The sequence below is a fragment of the Phalacrocorax carbo genome, chromosome 3 (genome assembly GCF_963921805.1).
Source record: "Phalacrocorax carbo chromosome 3, bPhaCar2.1, whole genome shotgun sequence".
Lineage (NCBI taxonomy): Eukaryota > Metazoa > Chordata > Aves > Suliformes > Phalacrocoracidae > Phalacrocorax > Phalacrocorax carbo.
In genome coordinates, this window is record NC_087515.1 from 104,954,333 (window position 1) to 104,981,164 (window position 26,832).

Sequence of the window (26,832 nt, forward strand, 5' to 3'; positions counted from 1 at the left end):
TCATTCTGCTTGTTATACTGTGAGTACTTCACATATCAAAGTTTGCCTTTTTAAAATTACTTATCAAGTAATTGTCAAATTTCTTTTTTTTTAACCTTTCCATTTGAAGGTATTTAGCCTGTGACTATATAGTCCACACATATTTTCCATGACTGAGAAAAAAAAATAATTCTAAAATAGTCAGCTTATTTTAATTGTTATTTTTGATAACTTAAGAAGGTAGGGCCCCATAATCAATCCACCTCCTACAACTATTTTTCACTTTACTAGCATTTTGATGGTCTCTGTGGCAGACACCCACTTCTATCATTGGCATTTCTAGCACTAATACAATGTTCTTACTAGAGGCATGCAGTACTTCTTCTAGCTCTTCCGTCAGTATGATTTTTAGCTAAAGTAGTGACTGTTTTATCCTTACTCTACAGCCTATCACTTAGGGTTACAGTATAGTGTTGGCCCTTCCATCTTTACTGTAAATTGTATCTTTGATGAAAATGAGGTCTATGCAATTAAATTTATCTGCTTTTTGGGTTGCAATATTTAGCACATTAGCACTAACCTGAAAGTTATTTGAGAAAGTAAATGATTAATAACTTAAATACAGTGGAAATATAGGAAGGCCCAAGTATGAAACTACAGTGTCACAGTAATTAGTAACGAGTCTGAATTTCTATTGTGACACTGTTTTTACAGTTATTAAACTCTGGATGATATCATGAGTTATGAAATATATTGTATTTAAACTGCATCAAAGATATGCTGCATTTCACTTGCTTTTGAGAAGGGTCTTCTATAGATGGAGTGTAACTTTCCTCATAAAACACTAGGTCCACTTCTAGACTACATTCTCATGAGAAAGCTCATAACTAAATGTCAAAGTGATTTTCTTACCAAAATTGTCTATTAGTTGGTTTTAATAACTTCTGTTGTATTTAATGAGGTTTAAGCAGCACCTTGCAGTTTTTTATTCTTCTCAGGGGAATGAAGCAGCTTATAGCAAAGACTTTTCTGGCTAGATTTAATTTAGAATTTCTCAGGATCTCTTAAAAAATAATATAGCTTTTCTTATGCTAAGCAAGTTTCTGTGTGCAGCTTAAATGCCAGCATTTCTGCAGAAATTCTGCAGAATATGACTGTAGAAACTCATGCATTTGATTCTAAAACTTCATAGCTTTTATAATTTATTTTGAACTAAATTTGCAAAAATAAACAGATTTCTAAATCCAAACCTAATTTCTAAGTGATCTGAACCACAGCTTTCAGCTGCTAGAGCCATCAAGGTAGTAAGTAGCTACTTCTGGGTGCTTCATTGTAAACTTAACACTCAAACTTTACAATGAGATCAGTTTTACCAGGTTGTTTATAAGCCAGCCATCCAATGAACACTGGAAACTGGTTTACAGCAGGTCAGTAAACAGGGCATCTTTAAATACCTGATGGCAAAAAGATTGAGGGAGTTCACAAAGATCACACTGTATAAATGATCAGTCCTAGCACAAGCTTTCTATAGTGTCCAAACTCTTAACAATTAGCAATTATCTGTGTAACCTCAAAGCTCTAACACTACAGCTAGAGGGTAATGGGAAGGGATGCCAATGTTTAAAAAGGAGAAAAAAAAATGTAGACTATCCAGCTCAAATTTAATTTTTGGAAGAAATTGGAAAAATAGTTAGAAAAAGTCTTTTAGGTTCATCTAAAAAAGCACTGAAATGTTAGAAGAAAAAATACACTTTGATGAAGAGCAAATTATTTCAAATTAATTTAATGCATGTCTATGACAGTGTAGTTGGCATTTTGAGTAGGGATACGTTGGGTTTCAGTTTATTAAAGCAGTGTAATTTTGGAATTTATAGTAAACTTTTTAGAAAGTCTTATCATCAACAGCTTAATTAAAGGATATGCCCATCAATTTTATGATTTTTAAAAATTGCCTCATCTTAAGCCTTACTTGTTGAAAATTTAGCAATATTATTTTATGGGATATGTATGCTGAGATGGTTAGCAGGAAATTCAGCAATAAAACTTACTGAAAAGTAATCTAAATATGTTTACGCTATAAAGTTTTGGCTGCAGTTATTTCTCATATTCAACAGAGTTTGGCTAGAAACTAGACACTACCCTTACAAAATAATTCACTAGCAATACTCATGTATGAGGTAAAGAATATCAGTTAGAACTTTTCCTGCAATGCCCTGTTTTGTGTTCTTAAATTCTTGTAAATTAAACTAACAGTTTGCTTTAGAAAGTCTGCTTTGCTTTCAAAATCTATGATACACGTTTTTCTTGCAGGAGTTACATTAAAACTTAATTAGCTTTTTTGAAATTATTCCCTTAAAACAGGAATCTTTTAACTTTTTTTCTACAGAGTTATTTTTTTCCCTGATACAAAGGAGAAATCACAAATTAGTCATTCAAACCCAGCTGCTTATATCAGCTATTTCAGTACACAGACAACCGTCCATGACAGAGAAATGCTTTTTTTGTAAACGCTTATGCTTTTCTTCTATTCACACACAGTTTGGAAACTGACTGGGCACTTGGAAAACAAACTACCATTCCATAACTGTTAAAAAATAAAATAAATGCCACCTTTCTATATCTCTGAAACATTATTGAATCTGACTTCCTAATAACTTAATTTATTTCATGTTACTTAAAAAATTCTTCCCAAGTTGTAAAATTTAAGAAAGTAGGTTTTGGGTTTTTCATTTGTTTGGTTGTTTTTTTAATACTGTGTTGGAGTCTTTTTCCTGTGATTCACTAGGTAGTTGACATTAGTAGTATTAAAAGAAAAACACAAAGCCAAGTAAAATTAGGGATTTTAGTGACATTTACTGCTTATCACACCCTTAAAAGACAAACCTTTAGAACCTTAGTTTGTGATGTGGTTGCAGTTAAGCACACAGTAAGTACAGTGACTTGTCATCTTTGAAGGATTGGACAATACTGTAAAACTTTCTTTATAAGGAGAAGAAAAGCTGGACAAAGAATTAAAAGGGATTTACCTCAAAGAAGGAAAATATGTTGACATATTGAAAACTCAATAATTATTTATGATTGAATTCTAAAAGAAATTTTTGTTTTATACAGTAGTTTAATGTCACAAAGGCTGTGCTTCATTCAGCTTCCTTTATTGTTCTAATGTCTCCAAAACACATTTATTTAAAATAATCTGGACAGTAAAAGAACAAGAAAAAGAAAAGGACTCAAAGCATTTTCACATTTATTTGGAATATCATTAATTTAAAGGATTATTTTCTTTTCAAATTAAAAATAATTGAGTAGTTAACATTTGTAAGAAAAAGGTAGTGTAGCAGAGGTATTTGAAAACATATACATACATGAATAATGCACACTGGAATTTTTCTTTGATTAAGTCATAAGAGGGGAAAAAACATAATGAAAATATAGTTGTTATATATTTTAAAAATTTACTTCAGGCCCCTGAAAATTACATCCCAAGTCTAAAATCTAAACCTCAGCCTCCTTCATATACAAGTCAGGCTTCTCATTCTCAACTTATGACACTTATCAGAACATTTTTTTTCTATCTGTTTAAAACAGCAATAAAATGTTTTAGGAATTCAGCATACCTTTCTTTAATCACATACTTTCTGTATTTTTAATAGTTATGTATTATTATTATACTACATATACTCATAGTTTGTTGCCATGCTTGCACCATCAACAATTTGAATTAAAGTATTTGCAAGAAACCCCTAAAAAAAAAACAAAAAACAAAAAAACCCCCAACAACAACAATAAAACCTATTCTGCTATTTATTAATTTCTGGTTTTTTGGCTTTCTTTCTGTTTTCCTTTGGGTTTTGTTTTCTCCCTTCCCTTCCCTTCCCTTCCCTTCCCTTCCCTTCCCTTCCCTTCCCTTCCCTTCCCTTCCCTTCCCTTCCCTTCCCTTCCCTTCCCTTCCCTTCCCTTCCCTTCCCTTCCCTTCCCTTCCCTTCCCTTCCCTTCCCTTCCCTTCCCTTCCCTTCCCTTCCCCTCCCCTCTCCTTCCCTTCTCCTTCCCTTCTCCTTCCCTTCCCTTCTCCTTCCCTTCCCTTCCCTTCCCTTCCCTTCCCTTCCCTTCCCTTCCCTTCCCTTCCCTTCCCTTCCCTTCCCTTCCCTTCCCTTCCCTTCCCTTCCCTTCCCTTCCCTTCCCTTCCCTTCCCCTCCCCTCTCCTTCCCTTCTCCTTCCCTTCCCTTCCTTCCCCTCCCCTCTCCTTCCCTTCTCCTTCCCCTTCCCCTTCCCCTTCCCCTTCCCCTTCCCCTTCCCCTTCCCCTTCCCCTTCCCCTTCCCCTTCCCCTTCCCCTTCCCCTTCCCCTTCCCCTTCCCCTTCCCCTTCCCCTCCTTCTTTTTCCCTTTCCCTTTCCCTCTTTTCCCTTTCCCTCTTTTCCCTTTCCCTTTCCCTCTTTTCCCTTTCTTTTCCAACAGTCTTGACTCTCTTCCTATATCCCCTAGATGTAACCTGACCAAGCTGTCTATGGATAGGTCATTGGCATTTTGAAGGAAGATTACATTAAGCTGAAGGATTTTTTCCTCAGCTTGAGTCTCTTTGTTACCAAGTTGGTAATTTTCATTAAGCCTGTCAGATTTTAGATATCTTTATTACCTCCTTCCTCTGAAAATTTCATTTAATATTAATTAGTAAATTCAAGTTGTAGTAGGGAGACAACTAAGGTCAAAAGCATGGGTAGTGTGATTGTATAGTGATCGTTTTACTGGGAAACAAGTTTTAAAAAACCCAAACACATCTGTTCAACTATTTTTATGATGAAAAATCTGTGGCTTTGTGATGTGATTACATCTTATTCTGTTTTGTTGTGTTTTAAAATTATTTTTTATATTTTTATTTTATTTACATGCTACACAGATATTTAGATACAGTAGAAGTATCCCATACTACTCATAAAGACTTAGAAATTTAGAGTTCATCTTATCTGTGTTCAGAAATTATCAATGTATGTCTTGTACATTAATCAGGTTACTGTGTATAAACAGAGCCATTTAAATACTTGTTACTTGATTAGGCAGTAGATTTACACACCTGCATAGCCATTGAGAAATTCTTGCAGGAAAACCACAGGTATTCCTGTTGTCTTCCAATAGATCTCCACAACTGTCAAGAGTCATCAGTGAATTTTCTTCATTGCGAAAAAGCCTCAAACTTTTGTTGATAGCAAAGTGCAGAACACAGAACATGGCTTAACAGTTATGGCCTGGTATTTTGGTTAAGTGTTTTAACTGGAAGCATAGGCCAGAAATTAATGGTTATTGCTGTGGTTTCAGAAGATGATCCCCAAAATGTATATATACTCTTCATCTTTTCTTTCTTTATATATCAGTTTCTACAGGCATCACCTAAACTACTTTTGTTTATGCAACTCAGTATCTGGTAAGGTTTTTCCCTTGTATAGGATACCTATATTATTAATTTCAAATGAATGCACTACTTTACCAACAATTATTATTTTATCAGAAATAGTATATTAATTATGCTGGCTATAACCTAACATCTTTCTTTTTGAACCTGTACCATTCCAATTATTTTGGAAAGCAACTCAAATTTTCAGACTAAGCAGCTGCTTTGTTTTCATTCTTACTATTAACACAGGTCAAACTAAATAACTCAGCTACATATCACAGTCTTAACTTCCTTACTTATCCAAGCTCAGCTCTCTTTGTGTTTGCTTATGCTGAGCTATAATAGGGGGTTTTTTCCACCTACTTTTCTGCACCCATAATATCATAATACTGTGAAGTACTTACTACCAGGTCCTAACCAAAAATCTTCTAGACCATATGAGAGCACACTCAGCCATTATAGCAGCAGTTCTAGGTGCGTAGGCAGTAGTAATTAGTAAGACCCCAGCCCATTCCAGTCAGATGGGAAACTTTTTTTTAATTATTTTATTTTCAATATATCAGAGTGAGAAACCAAAATATTGTAGATATGGGATGTACAGTTCTTGTTCATAACCTTGATGGTTGAGATTTTAGATTCAAGATGGAGAGGATTCTTATAGCTTGTCCCATGACTCCTCAGTTCTCACCTTCTTTCTGCTCAGCATCTCCTTTTATTATGTCTTTGCATTTCAGTTGCAGTGGTATTAACATCCAGTTGATTATATTTAAATAAGATGTTTGTGGAAGAATCCAAATACTGGTTTCTCTTTTCTTTATAGCTTCTTTCTTGAGAAATTATGCTTCTAGGACACCTGGTCTCAGTTTGGCACAGTATTCGTTTTACTTATCTCACATAGTCAAAGCTGAGAGTTAGAGGCAGAGAAACCAGTATGTGACCATCATATGTATGTATTATATATGTATATATGTATAATAGATATGTAAACAGAGTCTACATAAATGAGAGAGACAAAGTCTCTACTATTGAGTAGATATACATCTATATATAATAGATATACTATATATAGTAATATAGTCATTACTATTTCCTTAATAATTTCCTTAGTTTCCTTTAGCTACTGGAGTACCCATAGCTTCTGTCCCCAAAGCTTCTGACACGTGGAGCTCTTAATAGAATTCAAGGCAGATGTCCTCTTCTTGTGATGTTTTTTGTTTTCATATCTTATAGCAGCTTATATAGAGATATTCTGCAGCCACTTTTTTTTGTGTGACTTTTCCCACTACCTTTTGAAAGACTACATAGCTATCACAAAGACCTGAACAGTTGTTCAGCTACAATATTGGAACCTGATTATATAGTAGGCATTTTTCACCAGTAAGAAGTAATCTGCAAAGATTTTTTTTCTTATTAATTTTTGACACACATCTTTTTGCCTTAAGATACCAGAATTATAGATGTACAAAGAATATTACTAAGAAGGTCTAAGATTTTATGGTAGGATTAATCACCTTGCCTTATGTGTGTTGTGTTGAAATGCACATATCTATACATCGTTATCACATAGTACTATATGAGAAATAGCAGATTCCCCTTACATTTAAGAGATCAGTTGGGTTATTTGAATAGAGTTTCTAGTAAGGTCTTCTGGACACATGCACTGTGAGGCATGTAAACCAACTTCTTTCACTTTCAAAAAGCATGACAAAAAAAGCAATACTAATCTAAAAAAGTGAAAACTACTTAACTCATACAGTCCCTCACAGCTCTAATAGCTTAATTACTTAAAGAAAGCTTTCAGTAGGAACAGATTTATTAAAGATGTTTAATCATTGTTAACCTGAATGCAGTCAAAATAAATTTTTTCCCTAAGATTTCATATTGTTCTAATCCATATAGAATAGTTAATTTTGTCAAAAAAACAGTGGACCAGAACACTAGGGTAATATATTGCCAATAGGCCTACCTATTATATTGACAGTTTAAAAGGATGTATTTTTTAGTAGTAGTAGTAGTAGTAATAGTAATTTATGCCTCTGCAAATGACTTTGCAATTTATCCTACATACAGACTCACTGGATCTAGTGTTCCTGATCTTATTGTGAGCATGAGCAACCAGATGTGGCTTCATTTACAATCTGATGACAGCATTGGCTCACCAGGATTCAAAGCTGTTTATCAAGGTACGAACTAAATTAACTGTTTTAAACTCATGTTGTAACTTCTTTCATTACACCCCAACAAACCTTTTTCAAAAAGCCATTTAGTCCTTTCACAAATTTAGAGTTTTGATACTGTCTCCATTTTTAATTGATGGTTAATCGAGATATGGCTTCACAAATATCCACAAAATAACTAAAAAGAATCTGAAGTAAAGTTGAAAGTTGTTGATCTAATGCTTTTTGCTTGAAGGTTAATCCAAACTACAAATTTCTATTGTATTTGAAAAATTTTAAACATTACATTCTGCTAACCTGTGTAATTCCTTATATTGGATATTATTTTAAAAAAATATGATTCGTTTTCTCAGACTTTATTGGAGAAGTTACAAAACTTGTTTTCATGCCTCACCAAGAATCTTCACAGACCTAAGTCAAAATTAGTATGTAACAAAAACAACAGAAATTATATGTTGTATATGGTTGAGGAAATTAAGAAGATGTATAAGATTGTGGAAATTTAACCCCCCCAAAAAAGTGATCTAAATTACCTTAGCTTCATTTGTGTTGCTTCTGTCTCAAAGAGATGAGAACCTTGGCAATAAAACATCTTTAATTTTTCTTGACTGTGAGCTTCAGTTTGATGCCTTCTGAAGTTGACTCATTCTAGTAAAAAATATCTAGTATCTCTTAGTATGTATGCATGTATTGATATTTTTCATTTTAATATGTTGCATAGACCTGCAGCAAGAAAGACCTCTTGCTTATTAACACATGGTATCACTTTTTGTTAATTTCTGTGATAATTAGTTCACCTTAAAGAGAAGGACAAAACCAGTTAACAATATTTTCAATGGTTTCTTATGGGCACATATGGTGAAAATGATTTGATAGTAATTTTGTCAGTACAAAAGATGCTGCAAAACATTGAGAGACCATTCACTGTTCAGTATCTGGAAGTTCCAATTAGAAGAGTGGGAGTTCTCCCTAAACATTTTCCATAAATTGAAGCACCTATCTAAATGTTTCATTTTACCTGTAGTTACCTTAGTTTCAATACTGAAATAGGCAAACTAAAGAGTGAAAAGTTCTGTAGATGTTAGCTTCAGGTTTAGTAAACTATACATTTATTGACCTCCGTGTGCATATGTTGTTGGATAATATTGGCTGATTATTTAAATTACTATTATCTACTTTTTAATGCACCTCATTTTGGTTTTCTTTAATGTGAACTGAAATCTACAAAACAAGAAGTAAGGGGAGGGGGAGAAAGAAGGGGTGATTCTCATGACAGTGACAATTGTTGCCCATGAGAATCTACTGGGATTTGCAGATCCATGGCCATGAGAATAACAATGTGAGAACAACATGGAAAAAGTACGATCACAGAGGCTCTTGAAACACTATTGCAATTGCTTCAGTGAGATGTTACAGAGCTGTAGCATTATTATGGCTAAGACATTGAAGTGTGTTAAGATACAGTGCAAAACATTTAGCCTATACAGTTACACAGCTCACGTATGTTGTCTCGCCTGAGGGCAATGACATATTCTTTATTTAGATTAATTTCACCTCCTCTTGACCTTTCTTTCATAGTTTCATCTTTACTTGTGTCATTTCTAGGAATAATGTTTATTAAGACAATATATTTTCTTTGTAGAATCCATTTGTGAATTACTTAAAGTGGATATAGTGAATCTATACTGGAGAGAGTACTGGCACAAGTTATGTATCTGACACTTCACATTTTTCCTCAATCTAAAATTATGAACTTCATCTCATTGTACCTCTATGAAAAAGTTCAAAAATTTAAATCTATGTGCTGAGTTATTTTTCTGCTATCATTTATCTTTCTGTATTTCTAATGTAAAGATATCTGTTCTCATTTCCGTATTTGTCTAACTTATCAAAGATATATTATTTATGGAGTTCAACCTCTGCTTCTGGGGACTTTCTGAAAACATCTGAAGTATACACATTGAATTTTGCAGTAGTAGTGGCATCTCTGTTATGAAATATAGTGTTATCATTTGATGTTTGGATTCTGGCTTTCAGTCTTGTTTTACAAACAACTGTGAGTCCATATTTTTGTAGTTTTGGAAAATAATTCCAGAATTGCAAAATATGAAGTGTTTACAATCTCAGAATTGTAGTCAATGTCTTAATATGAAAGTGAATGATAACTTTTTTTCTCTGTGTTACCTTAGTGCTTTCATTAGTTTTATTAGAATTTCTCAACTTCTTTTACTGTTGATGAAACTTTTATCCATCTGTCCTTTCAACATATCTCCTGCTTTAGGCCAAGTGTAAGATCTTAAACCTCTACCCTGTCACAAGATACCTCAATGATTCTGCTTCCCCTTTGTTTAACGAAGAACCTGTCCAAATATAGAATCTCATTTTAAAGATGAGAAAGTTCATGGATTGCGACATGTGACCTCAAAGACACTGTCTTTGTGATCGCAGTTAGCTAAAAAGAAAGTAAACTCCAGGCTTTGATGGCTTTTACATGTTCTATAGAGGCAAAGTAAAGGGCATCCTTATTTGAATCTTTTTTTACCAAAAAGTCTGAGTTTTGCTCAGAATTAGAACATGACCCCTCACCCTCTTGGGCAATATTTTACTATCAACTGACTGAATCTTGACTTTGTATCTATTACAGTACAACCAATTTTTATATTAATATTACAAAGTGTCATAGGCTGCAGTTTATAGAAAATTGTTACTTTAGTTGAGCATTGTCTCACTGTAATTATGAAATAGAGAAGCATTTTGATGATGCAATTCACCTCTCCTACATTAGTATGTCCACCTAAAAATGTCATGCCTGTAAATGAACTGATATGCATCACAGATTATGTATACGAGTAGTAAATTTAATCCTGTTTACAGTTTGCCTAAGGCATTAAGGGAGGAACAGTTCTTCCATATTCTTATGACTCTTCTTTGGCTCACCTTCAGAAACATGTTAATGTCAGAAATATGTAACGCTATCTATAATCTTATTACTCTTTTTTATTATTATTATTTTAAATACAGTTGATATTTACTTTAAGAAAAGTTCTGTATTCTGCCTATGTATTCTGCCTAATTAATCAGACTTCTTGGACTGTACAATGCAGCTCTCCAATAATTGGGTCCCCAAGAAAGATTTTAGGCATAGGTCCTCAACAAATAGTTACTAGTAATAGTTTTGAATACAGAGGAATAGCACTGTACCTGTATCACTATATGCAATGGAAAGTGAACTATGAAAACACAGATGGTAAAATTAATCTTGAGATTAGCTCGATGACTTGATAAAGCTGATAAACAGCCACTGTGTTAGAAAATACAATAGTTGCCTTGATATTTTTTCTGTCATCATCAGTTGTCACTTATTGTAAAGACAAAAATAATTTAAACAATAAGTAAAATGCAAGATGCCTCAGGCAACCTTAACTTTGATGTTAAACTTTCTAAACCATATTAGAACCATATTATTATTGCTAAAATAGAAAGCTATTAACCCATATTAAAAAATTTAAAACGTTGAAGAAAAATCTGCACCTAAGGTTATTTTTCTTAAAAAGCTATTCTGTAGTCTCTATCTGAAAGTCCTTTATTCTCTGTTATAGTCCCCCAGACAACAGAGCGGTTCAATGTATTTCTGAAAGAATTCTCCGAAATCATCTACAGTTGCTGTGAAAGGAACAGATATTTAAATTGTTCTGTCCTTGAAGAAAGAGATATATTGTAATACAGCACTAAGTGTATCAAAGGTTCTAGACTGAAATCCTCTTTCCATTGTAACCTATGACAATTTTCCTTACTGAAGCCAACATGACTGGGTGTCACTCCACACATCTTCATTAAGAGAGGGAAAACAAAATATGTTCTTATACATGGTTAATATCTCTAAAATGGATGTCTTCTGCCATAGACATAGAGAAATTAGTGACACTGAATTTCACAGCACAGATTTCATGATAAAATCTCTAACATTTCTCAGTGAATATTTGTGTATGTAGCTACTTGTGTAGAGGGCTGTGTTAAAGACAAAATTTTCAAGTTTTGTTACAGAACCAAAAAATTAAGAAGGAAATTTTTTCAGAGTAAAAACTGACAGAAGACTTAGCCTGTCATTAAGACACTTTTCCAGAATTTCAGCAATAGACATCTTTAGAAAGTAACAAATTAAAAGACTTGATTGTATGTTCTACTTATGTCTCTAATGTATTTTTTTCTTTTACCTGAGTATTTAGTAAGGTTATGAAAGACTTCAGTGTATTTCTTCATACAAAGGACATATCTGAAATCCTCATATGTCACCTCCTGGAAAAATAACATAACCATGCTGAATGGTAATCTTGTTGAAGGTTGTTACCAGTCTCCTTTGTTAATGTTGCTTCAGTCTGAATAAGTTTTAAAAATACATTAGAATAGGGCCTGGTATATTCTGAGCACTCTGATTAAATTCCTTTAGGTTGATCAAAAGTACTTATTTTGAAGTGAGTAAACTATTTATTGAAAGAAATTTTTTGAGCTCTAACTTAACTTCCATCCTGCCATGCACTGACTCCAAAAACTGACTGATTTTTAAACATATATATACTGTATATTTAAAGAACAACATAACACATAATGCATAAATAGAGATATTGTGCATAAAGTGTAATCTTAAGGATGAAAACAATATTAATATCAGCCTTCCACCATTTTGAGGTCACAGGTTAATCTTATAACACCAACAATGTGTATTTCTACCAATGATATGGACTATATTTTTACAAGGAAACTTCTTGCAATCTGTTGTTGGTCATGGGCCAAAGCAGGGACTTTTTTAGATACAATAGGCAAAATATTTTTCATCAAAGTAATTCTTAAATCATGCACTTTTTTTTAAAATTAGTTTTCCTCTTGAGTTGCATTTCGACTGTGTGTTGAGCAGAAGTGAAGACCACTCATGCCCAAACTTGACGAGTAAACTGTGATCTGATGTTGTATTTAGGCAGATTTGAATCAAGAGAAAGATTTGGTTTATGCTATTTCTTAATACAGGTCCAAGCATACATTTACCTTTTACATGGATAAGATAGACATAGTCATTGCCGTGCATATCCAAGTCAGGATAGTGTAATACGGTAATATAACATTAGGCCTTGTAACAATATCAAACAGTCAAGGTCAAAAAATTGGACCTGGATACCTTCCTGATAGGGCCTAGGGTTGCAGAAAATAAAAAGGAATGATGAGGTGAATAATGCACTTAAGTTGGCTTATTCCACTCATGTCATGGGTGTGCCACATCTAAAAATAGGTGCTTTATGTCTGATAAGGTCCAAAGTGGATCGTGCAGCTGGCTGATCATAAGGATGCTTCTATGCTTGTGTTCCCATCAGCTGTACTGCACTGACATAGAAGCAGATGACAGTCAGCTTGAACTTTTAAGCATGAGCATTTTACAATTTTATTAAGCTTGAGATTTTTCTCCCATTCAAGCCTGTAAACCTGTCAGTCTGATAAATATATTTAATCTTTTGACTTCCACACTTCTTGATATCCAGTGTAACAACATCTGTTTCATAGCCTGTTTAAACTCACTTTTTATTCCTGCCCCTACATGACTATATAAACTAATTAAGTTATTTCACTACCCTATCCTTTAGTTCATAACAGTGTTATAAAAGAAATCTGGTGACTCAGTGATATAATCCTGAGCATTATACATAATTTGAAGTTATTAAGAATTCTTGGAGATGTCAGGAAGTATATCAGCCCCTGCAAGCAGCTGAAAATGTCAAGTTTACAACCTTAATTTGTATTGATGCTCAAGTGAGCAGTAAAGTTTTAAGCTCTTCATTATGATGTTGTTTGGAAGAAGATACTTCTTTCCTCCTGAGACTAGTAGAGAAATACTTTCAAAAACATATTTCCGTTGCTCAGATAAATGTCAGCTGTCTTTCTGCACACAGCTATAGTGCTTAGTAAACCTTAAATCAGTGCAGTTTTTTACACACAACTAGCTTATAAATGTCATTGTGCTACCAATATTGATATAAAATTTTGTTACTGCTCAAAGATCTGATAAAACCTGCGCTGAAAGAAAGTAATGGAATTTGGCTTTTTTGGGGCTCTCACAATTAGAAGTACATTCACAGAAATCATTATGTACAGTGCAATGTTTGGAAAAAAACCAACTCATAAGCCATTCAAGAAAAACTTTGATCTTCCTATTTTACTCTAAGATTTTATCTTTCTTCCATCTATTTCATGTATATTAATATTTCTTTATATATTTTGTTCCTATATAGTATAATTCAGACAAATTATCAAGTGTGTGCTTTTGTAGGACAGGCAATAAATATATTTCATATATTATGGGAATATTTTCATATGTTAAAGCTATTTGGTTCTGTGGAGAACTGTCAGACAGTTTCACGGTAATATTGTATAATGAATCTGTTTGTAGTGCCGTACAGTGCAGGTTAGTTTTGTGGATGGGCAAATATCAGTCAATTGCCAACACAACATATTATCAATCAGTTTCAGATAAGGAAGCTTTCCTTTGTTATCTGACCTTTTTAGAGCATACTGGTATATTTTAGAGTATATTGGTATATGTTAGAGTATATTGGCTTATTGCTATAGGTAAGCTTACAACAGGCATTTGTAAGTATCATGGTCCTTGAGTATTTTTTTCAAGGAATAAATACTATCTTCAGTAGGTTACTAACAGAGTAAAAAGAGGCATGCTAAGTTGCTGATAATACTGCAACAGTTTTAAAGTCATTTTTAATAGTGGAGAATATCTTTGCCTGATTTTGTATAACATTTGGGATGGCAGACAGAACCCACTTTCCATCTAGAAAATGCTTGTGGACTTGAGAACATAACTTCATGGTGATATGTTTTAATTGGTTGAGTGTATAGCATATATATATATTAGCAGGCTGTAGTAGGCAAAAAGAAATTTCCATCTATGCCACTATCCTGTAATAAACAATTTCAGACAACAGAGGCTTAGTGGAGAGTTTGAAATGGGGTAGGCATGTAACACCACATAACCCTTCTCCCTCCTAAATTAACAAAATAACAAAACCAGATTTTTGAGTACAAATTTAAGTAAATGCATTTTATGCCTTTTTTATTTTTATATTAACTGCATAACTCTGCTTTTAATGTCCTATTTTTAAGAACACATTGCAGAGTCTTCAAAACAGGTCTTGATATCATTATGCTCAATTATGCTCCACAGACATACAATCAATGTCTGTTATTAATCTCAATCAGTTTACCGATTAACATATAGTTGTTAGATTATACTGTTTACTCAACATATTAGTTCTTTCACTATAGCCTTTAATGTAATGCATTCTTTTGTGCTAATAATGGAGATTCTCAATATGCCGGAAAAAAAAGGGTATGTTAAAAATGGTGTGGTTTACTGACCTGATATCTGGATACATTTTTAATTTTCTGATTTCATTAGGGAATATCTTTATTAATAGGCTCTATTATTTAAACTTCAGAATTTAAAAAGTAAAAAATAAAGCAATTGAAACACTCTCAATGTTTAAAATTTGGTTAGGTACATCCAGTATACAGCACATGTATACTTTCTTAGTTATATGATATGACTGCAGCTGGGAAGCTTTCCTCTACCGTTCCCTCCAGATTGCAGCTGTGTCTGACTGATTAGGCATATGTGCATTCTTATCTTTTTAGCAATTGATTCAACAAGTTAAAACTTTTCATGAGTTGAAAACGTTTGTTTGCCTCTTTGCATAAAAATACTATACATTTAAAAAATAGCATCACCTCTGAATAAGTGAGAATTGTTATGTTTTAGCTCAGCCAATGAAGATTATTCCTCTAGTCAAGCTTCTTTGGAAAGCAGTTTCACATAATTGTTAAACACATTCTGTGTAGAAAACAGCCCAAATATTTTTATTTTATTATAGAAAATTAAAATGTTACATAGATTTTCATCCAGGTTAATTATTCAGTATGTTTGACTTTAACAAATTTTATTTCCAGGTTCTAATTAAACTTTAATTAAAGATTTACTGTGGCTGTATTTTTTAAAAACATGGTTAAAATTTGATAATTTTTCTTAAAATCGATAGCAACACATTTTAAAAATAAAACTGGCATTTTCTAATACGTTTCTAATAAGATATACGTGAGAATTAAATGTAAGCATTAACTGATCTTTTGGGGAGTTTTGTTTCTTAGTTTGTTTGTTTACTTCTGGCAGGTGTTTCTTCATACTTTGTTCCTTCTGCTGAAAAAAAAAAAACACCAAACAGTGGAACAGAACAGAGTTGAATATCAGTTTTTAAAAGATAAATTCCAGTCTTTGCTTAGTCTATCTGCTAGACTAGCAGATCGACTAGCAGATATAGTTTTGTTGAAGCTTTGATAGAGCAACTTAATCATTTTAAGTAAATGGAAACTTGCAATAACTTTTTACCTTTAAAACTTTATCCCTTTGCTGTCTTTTTGATACTTGTTTTAAATATAGAAAATGCCACAGGTAGGCACCAAGAACTTAACTGTCCACCTATGTTACCTAGGAAGATAGTCGTCTCACTTTTATAAACCAAAATAATTCTAGTTGACTGGTTTGCCTTACATATTTCAGAAAGTGGTGAAATACTCAGAGTGTTTTGTTAAAATCTATAACAGAGATTGTTTGGCATTCTTAAGCATCCTCCATAATTTGTAGCTTCTGCAAAAGATGGTCTGAAGGAAAGATACATCAGAGCTAGACAGCAACAGATAGGATGTTATGAGTTTTACTTTCAAATGTATCTATGATAAATTCTTATATGTATTTGATTTTTGTGACAGTTTTCTGTACTTTTTCACTATAAGGATCAAGCCATGAGAATTATATTGCCCTTCAGTTTTGAAGTCTTTTGATGCATGACACCTGCATTCTGGTCATAAAAATCAAACCCTTGGTTTTAAATAAGCAATAAGTCAGCCTTTCATATTGCATCCTCAGTGGTGCCACTTAGTTTAAGTTTTATTTTCCTCTTTATGTTACTTTAAGTAACCACCCTTTTTTCAGTGATAATTAAAGAATTGTTTAAATTATGTGATGGCTGATACACCTTGGACTGTATTCACAGAATCAGAGAATAATTTAGGTTGGAAAAGACCCTTAAGATCATCTAGTCCAACCATTAACCTAACACTAAGAAGTCCACAAATTCAAACACTGATGTCTTCTTTAAGTATATCCTTCCAAGGAAATGTGTGAATGAGCTGTTAAAAGTGGTAAGTTATCACTGAAGTAAATACACCCTAAAGAAACATTGTTTTAAAAATCTTGCTAAATATTTAATGTGCTTCTGTAGGGCAAATTGCAATATTATTGTCATTTTTCTTAAAGCAAATATTCATCTAGAACTGTAGGAAAAAAATGAATTTTTTGAAGCCACCAAAAATTCAAAAAATGAATAAAACATTTTATATTTAGGAAGCGAATGATCAAAGATAATTATGTGCTAAGATTCAGACTTCGACTGTCACAGTATTTTCTGTGTTTATATATGCGTAGTGTCAGAATACTACTAGTTCTTTTTGAGAAACAACATGGCAATTTGATATATTTTTAAAAAAACCCAACTTATATTCTCATAACAAACTGAAAAAATACATTTGTCTGACCCTAAAAAATCTTCTTTGCAGTTAGGTTGAAGGCAGCCAGATTTAAAATTTTAAAAATACATGAATATGCATTTATAGATATTTGAAATGCATTTCACCTATTAATACAATTTCAAAGGATTTGAATATTCTCTTACCTCAAAACTTACCCAAACTGTTTCATATTGCAATTTTCTTGGAGTTTATTAGAATACATTACATACTACAATATGAATTCTGTACATTTTATATAAAACTTTAAAATAATTTAGCTTAACTTGTACTTATTTTTATACTATAAAATAAAATATTCTTTTCCTTAAGATACACCCAGCTATAAAACTGGTATTCTTTTGATCACAGCCAGTGATAAAACCCTGGGAATAAGAGTTCCCTTTATTTTCAACTCTATTGTTGAAAATGTCTGTTAGATCTGCAGGGAGATGCTCAGGAAAGCTAAAAAAACCAAAGTATAATAAATTTAAACTACAGATTTAACTGAGTGATCTACCTTAAATCTCTACGTAAGGGCTCTCCTTCAGTGACATTATGACCTTTCATAACTGCAACTTTAACTTCAAAAGCAGAAGAATACAAATCCTCTGAGGGGGATTAAACTACTTTAATCTGGGGACAATGGTATACCTGAATGAGTACTTCTACATGTCCTTTAGCGTGGCTTCACTTATGAGCCTAGAGCTTGTGACTTTAGTTGATTTTCTAAATGCCACATTTAGAAAAACTTTTCATTGAAATTTTGCCAAATTTTAAAATAATGCACATAGAACACACTAAATAAGCTCTTTATGGATAAAGAATGATTAGAATATTACAAAAAATGCATTCATCTCCAGCCATATGCTTCCTATGAACTTCTGAGTATCACAATGTGAGGCCATGATTAAGATAGTTTATTTGGTTATTTCAACTTATGAAACAGTTCTTCTGAAAAAAATTATATCTTTTCAGTTAATTATCAGTGAATAATGAAAAAATTGATAGTTTAACAATGTCTAGTAGTAGCGTTATTTAATAAAATTAACATAAGTGCAAATATTAATGAATATTTGTGTATATACATCTATGTACATAAATTTATATATTTGCATATATAAATCTATTAATAGTCACCATCTGCTTATAGACTTGAAGTGCTTCCAAATTTTATTCACACATAAAAGATTTTTTTCTTCACTTTTTCATAAAAATATTCCCAGCTTCTCTGAAACTTTCTGTCCCCAACTTTGAAGATGGGTTTCAACATTCTTTTAAAAGTTTGATGAATAATTTTCAAAGAAAAGTAAAAATACTATATTGTTGGTAGACATCATTTAAAAAAAATATTTTTCCATTCAGTGTTGTTTAGAATGATTTGTAATTTTGTTGTGTTGATTATTTGCAAACAAATCAATACTCAAAATTACAGTAGTGCTTTGAGAGGACTAATAGAAACAGAAAAGAGATTTGCTTTTTATTATATTGTCACAGCAATTTGTCTGATAATTAGTATTATTCATATTTGTAATTGAACACAAATATGTTCTGGCATGAGATATAATTTATATTTTGATCTTTACTTAGTTTTATCTCTCTAATATAAGTTTTTTCTTTACCTTTTGACTTAACAACATAACATTTTTTCTTTGTGTTTTTCCACTTTCTATTTGATGACAAAGGTACCCTGTATATAATTTAATGAAGTAAACCTTCTCACTATTCCATAACACAATAATATTTCCACTTTCACAGCTGACACTCAGACCATGTATATTTTTATCATTAGAAATCTATTGTATGTTATGACACAATACAATCAAACATGGCAATATCAGATGAAGAAGACAGGTGACTTGTATGGTAGCCATCTGACAAAAAGAAGAAGAAGAAAAGATAATTTTAAAAATTGGCCCTAACTTTCATAATTTTTTGAGCAATAATCTAGGAAACTGTGATGATACCTTGTTTGTTAACTGTTTGCTATATGTTAGTAAATGATACTTTAAAAAGAAAAAAAAAGTCATTTTAAGAATGGGGAGAAAACACCTTCACTGAGGTTTCCCTTCCTATGACAAACTTCTATAATGCAGTCTGGGACCAGATCAGAGAGAGCTGGAATGCACAGAGCTGGAAGGAACCTTATGGCACAGCAGGGGCTGGGGAGTCCTTACAGGGAAATGGAACCGACAATTTTTCTTTTCCACTAAAGACCCAGAAGAGATAATGGGGAATTTGCTGCAACCCAGAAACTACCTTGAGACTGCATCTGTACTGCTAAATAAAATGTGGCCAGGGACTGTGTTCTTGCCCTGAGGCTACAGCCACATAACATAGCCCTGAGGAGGGACATTGTTTACCCACCGACAAATTGTGTGTGTGGGTGTATTTGTATGTATATGTCTGGGGGCAGGGCAAGAAGGTGTTATTTCAGTGTGAGAGTGATGTGCATGCTGCATTGCAGGCCATGGTTCATGTTTTCATAGCAAGAAACTGAGAGTATCTACTGAACACTTTGGGATGTAGTGAGGTATGTCTGAAGATATAAAGCCTGTGGAGTGGTGCTGGAGGACTTTGTAGAATACAGAGATGAAAACTTGATGCAGTCTTGTCCATCCAAGTACCTGGTGCTTGCTGTCCCCTGAATCTTGACCATGCAGTATCTCAGAGAGTGCTGATAGGCGTCACCAGGAAGCATGCTAAAGTTTATGCAGTATGGGTGGTTGGAGATCCAGTGCTCGAGCTCACCCTTGCCCCCACTTTATTTAGCAGTAGAGCTTTAGGCAGAGTGGGTGGCCTAAGAATAACCTTGGAAGAAAACACTCGCATAGCAAGGACACAGTGGGAAGAGAGAGAACTGTGCATCAACTCTTCTTTCTTTACACATTTCTAAGAACAGCTCTGTGCTGTCTTTTTTTAAAGGCTTCATGTTTCTTGTGGTATTTCTCAGTGAAAACAGGGAGTATGTTTTTAGATATTTTTTATTCAATGATAAGTCTGCATGTGTGGTGTTATATCAATACCCAGATTAATTAATACCTGTTGTTTAGTTTCCTAAATTTTTGAAGTTATTGTGTAACTTTATAGTGAAATTGTGTTTCATTCCTAGTTATGGATATTTGTGTGTGTGTGTTGTGGGTTAAGCCCAGTAGGAGCAAGGAGGGAGAGAGATTCTCCACATTTCCTTCAAGTGCCCAGACCTGGTAGGACAGTCTTTCCATAGCTGAGATGAAAACCATAGCATCAAGGGGGAGGGGGAATAGAGATTCTCTTTGAATTGCCAGAGCTGGCAGGCCAGTCTATGTACAGTTGGTGCCTCGATGTCTGCCCAGTCCTTTATCACCAGAGTGCTGGTATATAACGTGGGTGTGCTCCATACAAACCTTCACCTGCACTGGATATCATCTGTATCCTTGGAGGCCTGATTATTGTCCAGGTCACTGTAGACCTCTTCCACGACTGTTAATTCCCAGTACACTGTGTAAGCTTATTTTGTAAAACTGGTATCTTATAAATGCTGCAGTGGAATTTAAAACAACCCACTTAATGATATTTTTATATAGTAGATTCATTCTAGCTGTTGTCAAGATTAAAAAAAATCTGGAATTGCATTTTTCCGTCTTTTAACTTATATTAGATTCTTATAATCTCATAAGATCAGTTGGAGCTTTTTGGCTTTTGTTAAGTCTATTGATACAATTTCTTTTTTTGTACTAGTTTCACTATAAAAAGATAAAAGATGTAGTCAGATTTGGGTCATTAAACAGTTTCTGCATCATTTGATCCTTCATTATAGCATTTATTGAATTTCTTAAATGTCACTTTGTTGATTACCAAGTGCCAAATGGAAATACTTCCTAATGTCACATGATTTCACATAGACAATTAAATTTGAATCCCGAATACTATTAAAAACACAGTTCATACTGATAGATGTTACTGAAGTAAGATCTATGGGAAATATTTAGCAACAGCTGAATTCAGACGCAGAGATATCTATTAGTAAGATCTTCTGTAAAGAATTGATTTATTTCACTGAAGAGTTTCTTCAAATGTCTTCAATACTTTCTTCTTTCCAAATCTTTTCACCAGCTGTGTTTTATACATTCAGCTCATAAACAGACATTAATTTCACACTTTGACTTAAATTAATTTGACATGCGAATACCTCCACCTGTTACAAAGTCAGCATATCCTCCAGAGCAGCCTTTTTACATTGCTCTGTTGTTTTATTAGCAATTTAGATTAAAGCAGGTTATTGCTCAAGACGAAATAATGATTTTTATTTCCATTTCTATGAAATTTGATAAAAACAATAGTTCATAATCCAAAACATTGCCAAGAAAAAATTTTAAGCTTTTTTCTTTTAATGTATTTGTTGCATATATTTGGTAGTATATAAAAATAATATCTATTCAGACTCTTCATTAAATGTGTAAATTGCTGAATTAGGTTAATAAAATGCTATAATGATATCTAATTTAGTATTGTGTGTGCTGCCATGCTCTAAACATTTCTGAATGTACACTACTAAATTTTATTTTAATAATGAAGAATTAATGACATTTACTAGAAAATTTATCTTCTAAAATGTGCAGTCTTGGTGTTTTCTGAACATAGCTCATACAACATTGCACAGTGAGGATTTCTAAGTGCAAAGAGTAATGAACTACATTAAATGGGGTGTTTGTGCATATGAAGCCATATAGTGTGTGCTGACTGTAAGTGAAAAACATCATATTAATGCAGTAAATAACATAGTGTATTTTCAGAAAGGAATGAAATTTGGAGAGCAGTACAAATGACCTTCATTGCCCACAGATTTGGTCTGTAATATGATATTACAGCTTTAAAAATGTAATTTATGGCATTTTTAATAATTTTGGGTTTAATTACTGACCAGTCTTCTACTCCCTTGTACCTTCCACTCTCCTATGACCTTTCCAGACCAGCATAGCCATGGCCAATCCTTTCCTGAGTAAGAAATTATGCACCCTTCATGGAAAGATTTTAGAAGGGCAGTTTCTTTACAGTTCACTTCTAGGCTTGGTATTAGTGTAGTGTTTTCAAAGGATCTTTATTTTTCCTTTCAGTGTCCAAAGAATGACTTAGTGCTCAAGGAACTTTTAGAAAGCAGTGTACCATTTACTTTAAACCAAAATCACTACAGTTAGAACACACGATAAAGCAAGGAATGTTTTGCAGCTATTCTAGCAGTATTACTTGTAAAATATATAATAAATGAAGTACATGATGCCTTGTAAATACAGATGTAAACTGGTTCCAGCCTATGTCTCTAGGCATGCCTGTTGATGTGTTTTTCCTCTCTTCTAAAAGAACAGTTAGGATCACTTCCCTCAGGTAGTGAGTATATTTGGGTTTGTTTAGATACCAGGGCGTAATATTAGCATGTGTGCGCTTGCATAGCCTTCCTCACAGAAGTAAGAGTTCAAATACTTTAAAAAAGAGATATAAACTTCTGGGATTTTTGCTATCATCTGCAGCACTTACCACATTTCAATCTAACTTTCTTTGACTGTTCCAAGGTCTTACATTTGTTGCCACTTTTTATTTTCTAATGTCAGCATAGCCTCTGCATGAAATAGTTAGCAAAAAATGGTTTTGTATAGTCACCTTTATATAGAACATGATAAAACAACTTGCATCTTGCTTCCATTATATTATATTAGTATGCTGTAGAAAAGATTACTGAGTTTTGGTAAGTAGCATTTCTCAAGGTTATTCAGCTTGCAACTGAAATTTGTTGGACTCATGATTCCGAATATTACCATAAACAGTCGAGTTAGGTTTGAAATCTAATGTACTGCTTGGAACCACTGACACAGGTTCCTCTCGTGCTATTTTGCTAACAGTAGTATGTAGAGAAGGGGAGGAATTTTAAAGGATCTTAGCAAGACCTGGATGTCCAAGAAAACATTAAATTTTTTTTGGTTTCCATTCATTCTCACAGCATGCTTAAGAAAAGTGCGTACAATGCATTTGTTGGGATTCTTATCTGCCAAGATTGCAATTCTGTAAAGTAAGCTGATCATACCTGATCTGTTCGCTTCTCTATAGTATAGATATTTGGATGGAGCAGGTGCTTTCACCAGAACATGTACCCCAATAGGAACAACATAAATGTACATTTACATTTTTTCCCCCTTACTTGCACTATTTGAAAAAAACCAAAATGCTATCGTCTTTTTTTGGCTTCTGCCCAATGTAAGCACAAGATTTCTAGATGTTGCAATGAATTAAAACTGTTGCCATTCATTCATGTCATATAATAAATCTTTTCCTCTCACATCCCATCCCCTGCACAGGTCTATGAGCTTCATATTAGAAGCCCTAAAAAGATTATCTTAATTATTTTTTAAATTTGATTGGAATAGATCACTTGAACTAAAGCTACACAAAGCAGTGTTATTCAGAGCAACACATATGTGATTCTGTGATTCTGTGTGATCTCTATTCAGGATAAAATGTAATCGGGAAAGCATGGCAGGCGTGACCCCAACACACATCCAGAACTTTTCTTTCTAAGCTGGAAGTTAATAATAGTCAGCCTGCCATTTCTGTATATATGCATTCCATCAGATTATAAATGTATGTAGAAACCACAGAACTTTCTCAAGAGCTCAAGACTTGTGTTGCATGGCAGTTTTACACCCTTGAAGTTAACTGATAGAATAAGTGTCCTTTGAGAACTAGTTTTTAGATTCTTGTCTTTAGATTCTACTTCACTGTAGCATCTGAAATTAAATTCTGAGTTTAACTGAAGTTTATAAAAACTTGGAAGCTACAAAAGTGATGCTCTATGTGGTCTAAATGACAGGATAGAACAAGTGAGGCATAACAGTTTTACTGTTGTGGGCACATATCATGCAGGTTTATAGAATTTTCCAGCACACTTGGAAACATAAAGGAAATAAAGCACTAAATAAATAAATAAATAAATAAATAAATAAATAGACAACCCCCCAGGCACAATGTTAGTAACACTTTACCTGTCAAATGCTTTGAAGTCACTTATTTTTCTTTATAGACAAATATCTTTGTGATGAACAAGTAGAGTATTTTACTTGTACTCCAGTGATTCTATGAAAGACATAGTTAAGCTTGATTATACATAACTGTAACAGACACAGGACTTTCTTGTAGCAATTTGTTGGGTTTTTTAGGTTAGTGCCGTTAACCACAGACAAGCAATATTCAGAGGAAAGCGTGTTATATTAGGGAGGAAAAAGTCTTGTCTGCCTGTCCTTGTTGCTAAAGTCTTGGTGAGGTTAACATCTTTGGAAAGAGAAGGAAAGCATGTCTTCCTTAAACATGGCCCAGGACTATCAGGAGGACAAGAGAACAGGAGCAAAGAAAGAAGAAGGCACAGCAAAAAAATTGTAATCATACAAGATATAGATAGGAATAACAGGAAGCTCTTTGTAGACAGAAGGGGGGCACATGCTATAAAGTCTCAAAGTTAATCGAAGAGAGAAACTTTTCCCTAGAGATCTCCATGGAATTTGTGCACCCCCAAAAATCACTAAAAGTTGCTGGAATGAATATAAACTTTGTCCTGCAAGGCTAGAATATAGGAGGATGGGGCCTAAAGGTGCTTTCTTTTCTGCTTTTTTTTTCCCCCCTTCAGAAAAATGTGTTTAGAGTAACACTTCCTCTTTGCTTCTTCACTGAAACAGAACATATTGAAGTTATCTGGAAGTCCACACTGTACTAATATTAGTACATTCAGTGGCAGTGTAGTCACTTTTCCTATTTCAAATACTACCAAGGCATCTTTCTCCCTCTCTATCCATATCCATGGATAGCTTCCAAAGGTAGCATTTTTCATTTGAGCACTGACTGCTTCTATAACCTGCATTAAAAGCATACTGGTACTGAAGCTCCAACACATCCCACATGTGACATCCCTTTTAATCTTCCATTTTGTTTCGTGAAACTGGACTCATCACTCCTGGTCTTTAAAGAGGAGGAACACCCATTGTAAAGTAAAGAAGTGGATACTGAGGGAAAATAAGATCCTCCCATCTAGCATTACACTTTATTTTACAAAATTTCTCAGCTGCCATAGGCTTGAAATTTTGATCTTTGCTTTTTCCTTTGAAGAGTATGAGAAAGAGCGGTGCTTATGTGGGTACATATGCACAAGAAGACACCTGCAATATATGTCACAAGACTACAGCATCTTGAAAATATAATGGCCACTATCGATTAATAATTTTTCTGTAATATCATTTGTATAACAAATTGTTAGGAATAGGCTATAAAAAGTATATACTAAGATAGTCTAAGCAGTTCTATTGCCTAATGATAATTCTTATTTCACATTTATGCTTTGAGATATTATAATCTAATTTTAATCCATTTAATATGTGCTAAATTGATTCTCTATGATGCCAGTTCTTAATTAGGATGTCATGTGTTGCTAATTTAAATGGTTGAAAAAAGTCCAAATATATTGTGTCAAACAAGTTTATAATCTAAAAATCATACTGTTTGTATGACATGACCAATTCTTCATAAAATGCTGTTAACTGATGTTAATCATATTTTTGTCTTTTACCCCTTTAGAAATAGACTCCTGTGTTGGCTGTTCCATTACATTGCTTATGATCAGTGTTGGCTTTACAATCCTATAATTACACAGGTCAATTTACTTGCACTTTTAAAGTATTGCTAGCACCTTAATTCTTTTCTAGACAACTACCATATCTTCCTTGCAAAGCACTTAAACAATTTTTGGTGAAGATATTCAAAGTTATTCTGTTGAAAAGAAAGATAAAGCATATCACATTCCTAGTTTGAGGGGACAAATTACATACACATTCATTAGTATAATTCCATTGGTCCTCTTTTCCCCAGTTTTTCAGACAGTTATTACATGTGACCTTCTCCAATTAGTTGGGACCTCTCTTGTCCTCCATAAGTTCTTAAGATAATTGCTACTAGTTCTTAGACTGCTTCAGTTTAAGTACTTTAATATTAATTTAATTAGGCCCTGTTACCTTGGATATGTCTAAATTTTCTATATTGTCGTTAACCTGTTCTCTTCCTTTCTTGCCCTTTTCTTAATTTTATTTAAACTTTTGTTATCTAGCTATGATTATTTTTTTTTCAAAAAGTGGTGTTCTTCATTGTCCTTTCCTGCTATCTGTTTTTGTTTCTTGTACATTTAATGACCTTCTATATGCTCTTTTATGGCTCACATTTTCACAAGATTCCTCCTTATGTTATTCTGGTAATTTCTGAGGCAGCTGCACTTGCTTTTTACTGTACTTCCTGTTTTCCACCATAAAATGTTAATTTGCATTCCACAGGGTATTTTTGGGCTAACTTTTGTCCAGGGCACTGCTCAGCCTTTTGAATGGACAGGCTCTACTCTTTCTGTTACTAAAGAAACATGAACTCTGCAATTCAAAAAGTAATGATGTTCCTTACCACAAAACAATAGAATAAAAGTTGACCGTGAGACTGAAAGACCATAACATGTTGATATTAGACAATAGTGAATGTTTAAGGAAAAAATAATGAAATATACAGTGATAAATCAAGAGATAGATAAAATCCCAGAGTACTTTCCCTGTTTCCAGTGATATATGGCTCAAGTACTTGCTCTTTGTCTCTCATTAAGAATTTCTTCCATGATTTGTCTAATCATTT

The 26,832-nt window shown here is 33.4% G+C and overlaps 1 protein-coding gene across 1 annotated transcript in view; it reads left to right on the top strand.

Annotated features, from left to right (window-relative positions):
- CSMD1 (CUB and Sushi multiple domains 1) overlaps positions 1–26,832 on the top strand; it is a 1,235,979-nt gene that overhangs the window by 872,767 nt on the left and 336,380 nt on the right. The window contains exon 12 of the mRNA XM_064447944.1: positions 7,433–7,545. Coding sequence (XP_064304014.1) covers positions 7,433–7,545 — 113 coding nt within the window. The remainder of the gene's footprint in view (positions 1–7,432; positions 7,546–26,832) is intronic.